The 12,629-nt window shown below is 36.6% G+C and overlaps 1 protein-coding gene across 1 annotated transcript in view; it reads right to left on the bottom strand.

Annotated features, from left to right (window-relative positions):
• The window catches only part of COL24A1 (collagen type XXIV alpha 1 chain), a 421,320-nt gene that overhangs the window by 31,262 nt on the left and 377,429 nt on the right, over positions 1-12,629 (bottom strand). Inside the window, exons 55-57 of the mRNA XM_081305079.1 lie at positions 8,319-8,354; positions 1,334-1,369; positions 1,202-1,228 (exon numbers count right to left, since the gene is read on the bottom strand). Of these exons, the coding sequence (XP_081161205.1) occupies positions 1,202-1,228; positions 1,334-1,369; positions 8,319-8,354 (99 nt within the window). The remainder of the gene's footprint in view (positions 1-1,201; positions 1,229-1,333; positions 1,370-8,318; positions 8,355-12,629) is intronic.

Here is a 12,629-nt window from a genome sequence, read left to right as displayed (position 1 = left end):
AATAAATGTGACCATGCACCAGTGTATTTGACCAGCAGGCTAAGAAAATGGGATATGAATGAAGTTGGGGTTCAAGAGAGACCTCTGGAAGGGAGCAGGACAAGAAAGAAATTGCTAATAATGAGAGTGGAGACAAAGCCTAAGAGAAACAAAACTTGGAACACCAGAGGACAAGGGTATAAAGCTAAAGCAACAGAAGTGTTGCCTTAAAGACAAGGGCTGGTTAGGTAACAAGGAAATACATGAGAAGTCTGAGATTTTCTACATTCACCAGCAATTAAGAATTCATATAAAACCTAAGAAATGAGTAATTCTGGCTGGCAAGGGAAACGAACAAAACAAAACTGAAAAACACAACCAAATAACCCTTCCCAACAATAACAATAACAACAACAAATCTAAAAAGAAGAGCAATGTCCCAGAAGTAGGAAGAAATGGAGGGTGGTAGCATTTTTTTGAACACATTATTAATAAGTGTCATATACTGTGTTAAATGCTTTACTTCTTATTTAATATTCAAAAACCACTCCAAAAGTAGAAGATACTGTGGGGAGCCATTTTGACATGTGATTGGGTGACTCCCGTTAAGGGCCTGAGGCGCTCTGGCTGTGTCGGAGCTTTCCCGACCCTTTCCTGATGAGAGAGCCCATCCGTGTGGGGGTGTGCGTGACCACTGACCCCGGAGACCCAATCACTGACCCTGACCTTGGAGTGCAGCCCCCCCTCAACCTTCATTGGATGGAATTCTCCCCTGAATCTCTTGTTTCCCAAATAAAAGGCTACTCCCAGGCGTGTTCAATCTCTCTCTCTCCTGCTAGCCCAGAGTAATCCTCGCTGCCCTGCAGGGCGGCTGGAGGCGGGAACCAGGGAGGTGAGCCGTCTCGGACCTAGCAATATAAATAAGGTAACTGGTTTGTGTGTTTTATTTCGATCTCTTCTAACTAACTTTATGCCTAGAACCTCATTAATGAAACCACTGCGCAGGCCGCGTGGTAGAAGATACTATTTTCATTTTATAGATAAGAAGTCTGAGGCTTGAATTTCAAGTTAGCATATAGGTGGGCTAGCTTTGTATCAGCTAAGCAAGAAGAGCAGAGATTCAAGGACAGTTTTAATAGGGAACTAAGAGAAGGAACTTAAAATAGTAGATGACATTCTAACAGAAAAAAAAACAACAACAAACTAAACCATGAAAACTTACTTTTGGACCTGGTGCTCCAGGTGGCCCCTACAACATAACAAATTTTTAAAAATTATTTATTTAGTAGACATCCCAAACAAGGCAAGTTTATCTTCATCAATGGTTAATGGATATAAATGTAAATATACTCACTGGAGGCCCTGGTTGGCCTCTTGGGCCTTGGGGACCCTGAAAAAAAAAATAGAAACAAAGCATGATATGTATAAGCACGGCTTTTGGTTTGGTGTAAGCAAGAGAACTAACATTGAGCCTCTATCATTGCCTTTACTCATGAAACAAGCCATATTATTCAAAATTGCTTTAGTATTTCAAAATTCTTGCACTTAACTATCATTCATATTCATGAATGATATGTTCCATATGTATGTTCCTGTTTTATTGATATTATTAGAAACTAAATTTACTCATTTTAATAAACTATTATAAATGTCAACATTTAAAAATGTTAATATTGTCTAAACATGATGTTGAAAGCCACAGTTTAGTCGGAATGACGCCTGGCATTTTGCCAGAGGGAACCGTTGAATGGTGACCCTGCTCCGGAATAGGGCGGATCCTGCTGCCTCAGGTGCCTGCTACTTTGGAGTTCCCGTTGAGTTCTCACAGGGTTCCGGGAGAATTGGCGCGCGGAGCCCGGTGGAGGGAGTGTGTTCCCGGGAAGTGTGTGTAGAGTGCCGGTGAGAGTTCGGGAATAAAGAGTTGCTGTTTGAACCTACAAGGCTTTGTGGCGGCTCCGTTATTTTGTGCCCAGTCAGACTGCGGCAGCATGTGTCTCCTGTTATTTCTACCTATCACCCACTTAGTCATCAAATGTAGAAACTTCAGTGTTCTTAGACATCTCCTTTTTCTTCATATACTATAAATGGATACCATCATTCTTTCAAAATACTTCTCCATCTTCACAGCAACTGTATTGGTTCAGACTGTATATAGAATGTTTTTGTCCCCTTCAATTTAAAGGCTTAAGTCCTAAGTCCTGATGTGCTTGAAGTAATTAGGTCATGAGGGTGCAGCTGTCATACATGAAATTAGTAGCCATATAAAAAGAGATACGAAGGAAGTGATCTGTCTCTTCTCTGTGAGGATACAAGAAGAAGGTGGCCTTTGCAAACCAGGAAAAAGGCCCTCACCAGATATGGACTCAGCTGATACCTTGAGTTTAGACTTCTTAGCCTCAAGAACTATGAGAAATAAATGCTTGTTATTTAAGCCCCTAAACTATGGTAATCTGGTATAACTTCTGAATTTACATAAACATAATATTTTGCCTGTACTTCTAATTAGACTTTTTGACTTTATTTTTTCTGCTATGATAACTGCATTCTACTTATAAAATGGAAATCTAATAATGCCATTATTTAGTTAAATCACTCAGTGGCTCTGGATTTTTTAGAGAATAAAGTATAAATTTTTTAATAGTTTGAATACCTATCATTTACTGAGATCTTACTATGTACCAAGTTATATTTCCATTTTACAAAAGAATATGGAATAGTTAAGTTACAAACAAATAAGGGGAAGAGGTAGGATTAAAATCCAAGTTAATTAAATACAAAAGTATAGACCAAGTGTAGTGAGTGGTCCATGCCTGTAATCCCAGTTACTTGGGAGGCTGAGGAAGGTGGCAGGTCAGTCTGGGTAACTTAGACCCTGTCTCAAAATAAAAATAGGAGTTGGGGTATATAATACAGTGATAAAACACCCCTGGGTTCAATCCTCAGTACCAAAATAATAAACAAACAAACAAAAATAAATAAATATTCTTGGTCACCATGAACCACTGCCTCTTATTAAGATTTAGTCCTTATTTTCATTTACCATCCCCCTATACAACATCCATAACCAAATCTTTCAAGTTATGTCATTCACGTATGTGGTATTTCCTTGACCTGGAATACTCTCTATCTATCATCTTCATATGTTGAAAGTCCATTTTTCAGTAGTACTTAAACATGCCATGTCCACTTTGCTTACTCACCATGCCACCTGCCTTGTTTTCATCTACTTTTGCATTCCATGGAACAGACATCCTGGAAAGTCCCTAAGAACACTTAAAATATCTTAGTTAACTTTTCATTTTCTAGAAAAAGAATAGTGCCTAATAGTAGGTATTTGATAACTGTTATCAAATAACTGAGGGAAATGTTGATAAAATTAATTAGTATTGATTTAGAAATTAGAAATGTTTAACTATTTATGGTAAAATGTCAAATATGTTATGCTGACGTTTTTCTTTTTTTTTTTTTATCTAAAGAGAGAGTGAGAGAGGAGAGTGAGAGAGACAGAGAGATTTTTTTTTTTAATATTTATTTTTTAGTTCTCGGCGGACACAACATCTTTGTTGGTATGTGGTGCTGAGGGTCGAACCTGGGCCGCACGCATGCCAGGCGAGCGCGCTACCACTTGAGCCACATCCCCAGCCCCTATGCTGATGTTTTTCAAAATGAAACAGCAACCATTGTTAAGGCCTTGTATGTTTGCTCAAAGTCAGCTTCTTAATGCTAAATATTGAGACAAACTCAGATTATTAGTTATAAGATGCAAATAAAATTTAATCTCCACCTGAGTTTTATGTAATTTTATGTATGGTTGACTTAGTATTTTATTGCCAAAGCTGTTGATTCTTTAAAAAAAAAAAAAAAAAATATATATATATATATATATATATATATATATATACATATATACACACACACACACACATATATTTAGTTGTAGTTGGACACAATATCTCCATTTCACTTGTTTATTTTTATGTGTTGCTGAGGATTGAACCCAGGGCCTCATGCGTGCTAGGCTAGTGCTCTACCGCTGAGCCCCAGCCCCAGCCCCAGCCCCAGCTGTTGATTCTTAACACACTGTGACAGAACAAATAACTCATAGTAACTTAAAAAGGGTAGAGTATTCCAACATGATTGCCTGCTGGACATTTCTTTTTAAGAGAGAGAGAGAGAATTTTTAAATATTTATTTATTTATTTATTTTTAGTTTTCGGCAGACACAACATCTTTGTTTGTATGTGGTGCTGAGGATCGAACCGGGGCCGCACGCATGCCAGGCGAGCGCGCTACCGCTTGAGCCACATCCCCAGCCCATGCTGGACATTTCTTAGTGTGCATGGTTTGCGATTACAATCTTAAGCAGAGAATATATAAAAGTTGTGCCTCACTACTGAAATGCTGTAATAGAGATAGCCTTTTAAATATAAGGAGGTTTAGAGTGAACTTTGCTGTATAAGTTTCTCCATTTTGGATCAACATTGTAAAAATGATAAACAGCTATAATATTTTACCCCATGTAGGATGTTTCTGACATTCGCAATATCTCACTGAGGTTTCAATACAATATCCCATATTTGACTGTGAAAGAGGAATTTATCACAGAAGAATGAAGAAAATATTTCTACTACTGATTTTATACAGTTCATTTTGGCTTAGTACTCAGAACAGGTTAGTATCAAAATACTTCAAACCCAACAAGTTAATACACTACTGAGAAATGATTCAATTTTATATGTACTATATAAAGCAGTTTATAATAGAATTAAGATGATTTCCTAAAGGAGAATCAAATTTACATGAATGGTTATGTTGGTTATTTGGCTGTAATGAAAACACTGCCTTTGAATGACAATAGATTCTCTCTTTTTAATTCCAGAATTTACATAAGATCTTCAAGTGAGAGTTTATCATCAGACTTTAAAAATACCAATAAATTTATGTCCTTAAACCTGCATAGATTAGTTTTCTCCTTTATGTAAATCCTTTATGTCATTTCATTAAATAACTTCCTTTATGAAATGTCACCTTGATTTAACTTCATGATCTCTACTTTGCCAGGCTCAGTTGCAGAGTTTCCCTTTTCTCATTTATAAATTGAGGAGCTTCCCTTGCAGGATATTTAAGCATCCTCAGTCTCTTCTCTGCCTACTGCAAGCCACTAGCAATTCTTTTATTCCCAGTTGTAACAACCAAAAATGTTTAGAGACATTGTCAAATGTCTCTTGTGGATAGGAGGGGCAAATGGCTCCTTTGGTTTAGACTTAATTGAGAGTTTAATAATATTAAATAAGAGTCAGTAGGTAGTAATGTAACTAGGATGGAACCAGTGAGTTACAAAGCCTAGGACATGGCTAAATCAGAAATCTATTCTTCAAGCTGTCACATGAAGGGCTAGGCTACACTTTTTTTTTTTTGTACTAGGGATTAAACTCAGGGGCACTCAACCACTGAGTCACATCACCAGCCCTATTTTGTAAATTTAGAGACAGGGTCTCACTGAGTTGCTTAGTGCCTTGCTGTTGCTGAAGCTGGTTTTGAACTCTCGATCCTCCTGCCTCAGCCTCCTGAGCCGCTGGGATTACAGGTTTGTGCCACCGTGCCCAGTTTGGATGCCATATTTCTACAAGGAAGACTGCAGTTACAATACATTGAGTTTGTAATCCATCATATCCACTCATTTTTTTTTCACATGAAATATTACTGAAAGGGTAAAGTTTCTAAGCTGGAAAGCTTGAATTAAAATGTAAAAGATTAGGTATTATTAAGTTCCTCTGTTACACCCAGATTCCTGAGATAGTTAAGACAACGCCCTACTGGCCATTCAGCCTAGGGCCCTGTGCAGTTTGTCACAGGGCCCGAACCAATCAGTTTGAATGTGTACCCAGTTTAGAAGTGACCAATCACCCCTGCCCAGCCTGTTCCCGCCAATGAATGGACTAATCATGTATCAGAGTTGTTGTTCAATTTTCCCGCGCCTCATGATGATTTGTTCTGATGTATGCAAAGCCCCCCACCCTCTCCAAAAAGTGTACTTAAGCTCTGCTTGACCTCTGCTCTGGGCTCTGGGCTGCTCTCCCTTCTTGAGTGAGCACGGAGCCCCAGCGCACTGGAATGGATCCCCAATAAATCCCCCTTGCCATTGCATGGAGCTAGTCTCGTGTGGTCTCTCCTTCTCCGACGTTTCACTGGACCCTTACATTACAAGTACTTGAGGTATACTAATCCTCACGGAAGTTTATGTTCTAGCCACAGAACTTGGAGAGGATAAGACATGCAAAGCCAGAGATGTGTAAAAACTGAGCTAATTTTAAAACTTCTGATTTTCTTTCTCAGTCCCACTACCCCTGGAGATATAGCTTCCGTGTGTGTGTGTGTGTGTGTGTGTGTGTGTGTGTGTGTGTATGTTCTTGCTTCCTGTTAATATTAAGTCTGCTGTGAAAATGTTGGAACACATTTCTAGAAATTTAACACATCTACTTTAATGTTCCACTTGGAATTTTTAGGCTATCTAAAACTCATAATTTCCCTTTTCAACAAATTAACATAACTGTAACATACTTATTCTGAATTCCAAGCATACTTCTATGATGAGAAAGAAAAATCTCTGGAGTCATTATGTAACCTCATCAGCTTTTAATCATGGCTTTCCTGCTATCTTAGTTTATTCTTATGGGCCTCAAACACTCTAAATGTCCCTATAAGGTCAGCATGGATCCCAGGCCACAAGAGTAGATTTTAGGTGCTCTACCAATAGCACACTGTGAGGATGGCCATAGGCCTGAGCCTAAGCAATTCCATTTTAAAAATCCCAGTTTGAAACCTACAGTAGAGCACGCCCTCAGGCACAAAAGAATCACTTTTTCCCACCCTGATAAACTCAGAGTTAAGCCTCTGGCAGGCAGTCATCTGATAAGAGGGAAAGATGAAAAGATCAGGGTGGGGACCACTGGACCAGAAGTTTTAACCCCAGGGTAAATGATGTCACTCAGTGAGAAATCTGGTGGTAGCTGATAAGGATTGAAAGGGGGGGTCAAAAGCCCTCAAATTTAGTATAAATAATAGAGCAAATGAACAGACATTCAGCCAGCCGATACTGATGCCCTTATGCTGAGAGCCTGAGGAGGACCTGGACTGACATCCCAACACTTTTCATTGTTTGTTGATCCTCTGCATTTTCCTCACCGCTCTCAAACTCTACAGCCACATCTTGATCTTGGTGACAGCTGCAACTTCTCCCTATGACCTTTCCTTCTCTCCTCAACCAGCTGTCAGCTCCATCCTAGGGGAAGCCTGCCTTGGTTCCAAACCTGATCACCAGCGTCTGAGTGAAAGTGAATGTGCATCTGATGGACTTAAAGCCTAAGGCTTGAGACTTTTGATCTGACACTTGAACTTAGCATGCAGAGGGAATGTCTGTCATTAGCTTGTCGTGATTAAGTGTTTTTGCAGTGCTTAGAATTAATTAATCTAAAATGGTTTGCTGTGAATTAATTAGTCTAGAATTGTTTGCTGTGAATTGTCAATTCAGTGCCTAGCATTAAGGATTGTTTCTTGATTTCTTGATTAAGAACCTATAGAGTGAAATTGTATTGAGTGATTTGAGTGAATAAAGCATTAAAAAGGGAAGAAGTGTATGGACATCCTTTATTTCTCCCCCTTTTGCCCATTATGACACACCCCAACAACAACAACAAAGAGCAATTATGCTTCACTATGATAACCTTCAAACTATCTATATCTATTGCATGACATCAGGTTATACATTCTAAATATACACAATAAATTTTTTATTTAAAAAGCTCAACACGATCTTTCTGGAGAAAGTATCTTCTTAAATTGGAAAATAGGGACATAGTGCAATATAAGCCATTTAGGTCCTGAAAGTACCTTTTTCCCAACCTCATACCATGGTTTCTAATTGGCTGAAATATACACCTAATGATTTGCTTCTGCTATGCAGCCCTGGCCAGTGCTGTCTGGATATAGTGGGTATGTACCTAAAGCAACTTTGCAGCACTACTGTGGCTAGCATGGCTAAGATCTGAAGATGACCTGTCTCTTTTGATGCCTAACAAAGCAAATAATCACTCCATTTCACACAGTTAACCTGGGGAGAATGTGATTGACAGGTTCTTCAACACATTTAGAGTTTATCAGATTTCAATGCAATATCCACATAGGTTAATTCCACTTCTTGACAACTACAATTTTATTTTTATTCCACAACTATCAGAGATAAAGTAATGAACAACCCTAACAAGGTCCTTGCTTTCATGGAGCTGAGAGCTTCATGACAAGGGGTACTATAAATAATGACAAATTTAAGTTAAACTTACAGTTTCACCTCTAAAGCCCTTTTCACCTCTGGGTCCCTAAGAGAAGAAAAAAAAAAGATACTAGTTCAGTGTTACTGATATTTATATATTAAATATAGTTCAGGTTGTCCACAAAAACATTCTGTAAACTTGTTTTGTTAGTTTTTATACATTCTAGTTTTCTTTATCTGAGCAAAGCAATGCAAAGCAAAAACAAACCCAAACAAACCAATATAAAACAAACAAATAAACAAAAATCCTCCAAACTATTGGTTCATTATACTATCTGCAAATTATCCCAATTGGTTGCACCTTAAAGTGACATTGGAATAAAAAGATACTCAATCACTCAAGTCAGGGTAGTGGATCTGACAATCATACAAAACATTTTAGAAGGCAGAATCTTGTTTTGTTTTTTTTTTAGGATAAAATTTTATTCTCACAGTTTATTTAACCATTTAGGGAAGTGAAATACACTTTTCTAACTGCATTATCATTTATTTGCAAAGTCACATATTTTTATTAGGTATTAGTGATTTATATTTTTTTACTCTTAATGTTTTCTTTTGTCAAATTTTAATTTGTTATTATGACAGCAGAAGGCATTACAATTTTTCATATCTCTGGTTATACACAAAGTAAAGTTACACCACTTGTGTCTTCATACATGAACTTAGGATAATGAGGTCCATCTCATTTCACTTTGTTCCTACCCTCATGCCCCTTCCCTCCCCCTCCCTCCTTTTGCCCTCTCTAGAGTTCATCTAATCTCTCCATTCCCCCTACCCCCTAATCACATTATGAATCAGCATCTTTAAATCAGAGAAAACATTTGGCATTTGTTTTTTTTTGGGATTGGCTAACTTCACTTAGCATTATATTCTCCAGTGCCATCCATTTACCTGCAAATGCCATGATTTTATTCCCCTTTTTAATGCTGAATAGTACTCCATTGTGTATATATACCATATTTTCATTCATCAACTGAAGGGCATCTAGGTTGGTTCCACAGTTTAGCTATTGTGAATTGTGCTTCTATAAACACTGATGTGGCTGTGTCCCTGTAGTATACTGTTTTTATGTCCTATAAGGGAGAATCTTTATAAATTCAGGTTATATTCTGTTATTTGTTTCTCTCAGCCTTTGAAAACCCTGTGTCTAGGGTGCATTCCTTCTTCTCTTTCAGTTCCCTCTTTTGAATTCCATTCCATATATTTTGCTGTTGTATACATTTTCATTCAGTTCAAAATATTTTCTACCTTTGAGACTTCCTCTTTGATCTATGAATTATTCAGAAATGTGTGGTTTAATTTTCAAGTGTTTAGAACTTTTCTTATTATCTTTCTTTTTAAATTTTTTTTTTTACTTTAATTCCATTATGGCCAGAGAACTGTATATCAACTTGTATGACTTCAGTTCTTTTTAGTAAACTTGTTTTTATAACCTAAAAGATCATATATTTTGATGAATGTTCAATGTGTACTTTGAAAACAATGGGTAATCTGGTGGTGTTGAGTAGACTTTCTGCTTTTTCTGTGTTCATTCATGTGGAAATTACATATTCTATGGCAAAAAAATGAGAAAAAACTATTTAATCTTTTCTGGAAACTGAATTTACACCTTCATGATATAATGTGGACACTCTTCCATGTCACTCTACATTCTTCTAGATAATCATAATACTTAATATTTACCAATTATAGTATATTATTTAATTTTAATTTATGAGATTTTTTCCAATTGCTTTCATTATTAACAGCACTGGTATAGACATTTTTGTCTTCTGAAACTTTTGTTAAAATTCTCTTCCTGAAAGTCTGTGAAGTTGCATGCATACCTGCAAAACATGGGCCAGTGAATCATGTTTCTTCCCATTCATGCCATATACTTTGTTTGCAAGGTAAAAATACTTCTATTATTTATTGGCCATTTATATCACTTCTTTTGTGTTTCCTGTCTTGTCCTAAATCTGTATTAAACTAGAGTATTAACTTTTAAAATATCTCTATGGTGTTTCCCCCCATCTTCTTCCTCTTCCAATCCAGTGTTAACAACATGGTACATATCTCTTTATACTTTTTTCTATTCAAATATTGACAAATACATTCACATATGCATGGGAGATATTGGTCATATTTTATAACATTGGGGTAATATTATACACTTTTTGATACATCATGCTTTTCCACTTAATATATCACAAAATAACTGAAAATCAGCCAAAGTAGATGAAACTAATTCTTTTTAATAATTCCATAATATTCCATGAAATGATTAGATCACAATTTCCTCAACCACTCAACCATTCCTGTATAAATGATCATTCACATGATTTCTTTCTTTTTTTCCTTTTGGTCAATACAGATTTAAAAATAAAAAAATCCCACTGAATGTAAAGCATGCCTATAATCCTAGAGGCAAGGGAGGCTGAGGTAGGAGAAGTTCAAGGCCAACCTCAGCAACTTAGCAAGGCTAAACCACTTAGTGAGACCCTGTCTCAAAAAAAAATCCCTTCCCGAAAAATCCTACATCACATGGAAAATGAACAATATGTTATTGAATGATCAATGGGTTACAGAAGACATAAAGGAGGAAATCAAAAAATTCTTAGAGATAAATGAAAATACAGACACAACATATTGGAATCTATGGGACACAATGAAAGCAGTTTTAAGAGGGAAATTCATCGCCTGGAGGTCATTCCTCAAAAAAACAAAAAACCAACAAATAAATGAGCTCACACTTCATCTCAAAGTCCTAGAAAAGGAAGAGCAAAACAGCAGCAAATGTAGCAGAAGGCAAGAAATAATTAAAATCAGAGTGGAAATCAACGAAATTGAGACAAAAGAAACTATTGAAAAAATTGACAAAACTAAAAGTTGGTTCTTCGAAAAAATAAATAAGATCGACAGACCCTTAGCCATGCTAACGAAGAGAGAGAACTCAAATTACTAACATACGGGATGAAAAAGGCAACAGATACTACAGAAATACAGAAGATAATTAGGAATTATTTTGAAAACCTATATTCCAATAAAATACAAGATAGTGAAGACATCAATAAATTTCTTAAGTCATATGATTTGCCGAGACTGAGTCAGGAGGATACACACAATTTGAACAGACCAATAACAATGGATGAAATTGAAGAAGCAATCAAAAGACTACCAACCAAGAAAAGCCCAGAACCGGATGGGTATACAGCGGAGTTTTACAAAACCTTTAAAGAAGAATTAGTACCAATACTTTTCAAGTTATTTCAGGAAATAGAAAAAGAGGGAGCTCTTCCAAATTCATTCTATGAGGCCAACATCACCCTGATTCCGAAACCAGACAAAGACACCTCAAAGAAAGAAAACTACAGACCAATATCTCTAATGAACCTAGATGCAAAAATCCTCAAAAATTCTGGTGAATCGAATACAAAAACACATCAAAAAAATTGTGCACCATGACCAAGTAGGATTCATCCCTGGGATGCAAGGCTGGTTCAATATATGGAAATCAATAAATGTTATTCACCACATCAATAGACTTAAAGATAAGAACCATATGATCATCTCTATAGACGCAGAAAAAGCATTCGACAAAGTACAGCATCCCTTTATATTCAAAACATTAGAAAAACTAGGTATAACAGGAACTTACCTCAACGTTGTAAAAGCTATCTATGCTAAGCCTCAGGCTAGCATCATTCTGAATGGAGAAAAATTGAAGGCATTCCCTCTAAAATCTGGAACAAGACAGGGATGCCCTATATCACCACTTCTATTCAATATAGTTCTTGAAACACTGGCCAGAGCAATTAGACAGACGAAAGAAATTAAAGGCATAAAAATAGGAAAAGAAGAACTTAAATTATCACTATTTGCGGATGACATGATTCTATACCTAGAAGACCCAAAAGGGTCTACAAAAAAACTACTAGAACTAATAAATGAATTCAGCAAAGTGGCAGGATATAAAATCAACACATATAAATCAAAGGCATTTCTGTATGTCAGCGACAAAACTTCTGAAACGGAAATGAGGAAAAACACTCCATTCACAATATCCTCAAAAAAAAAAAAAACTTGGGAATCAACCTAACAAAAGAGGTGAAAGACCTATACAATGAAAACTACAGAACCCTAAAGAGATAAGTAGAAGAAGATCTTAGAAGATGGAAAAATATACCCTGTTCATGGATAGGCAGAACTAACATCATCAAAATGGCGATATTACCAAAAGTTCTCTATAGGTTTAATGCAATGCCGATCAAAATCCCAATGGCATTTCTTGTAGAAATAGATAAAGCAATCATGAAATTCATATGGAAAAATAAAAGACCCA

The sequence above is a fragment of the Spermophilus citellus genome, assembly GCF_964194105.1.
Source record: "Spermophilus citellus genome assembly, chromosome: 9".
Classification (NCBI taxonomy): Eukaryota; Metazoa; Chordata; class Mammalia; order Rodentia; family Sciuridae; genus Spermophilus; species Spermophilus citellus.
Note: the sequence above shows the minus strand (reverse complement) of the source record. Positions and strands in the feature narration are given on the sequence as shown.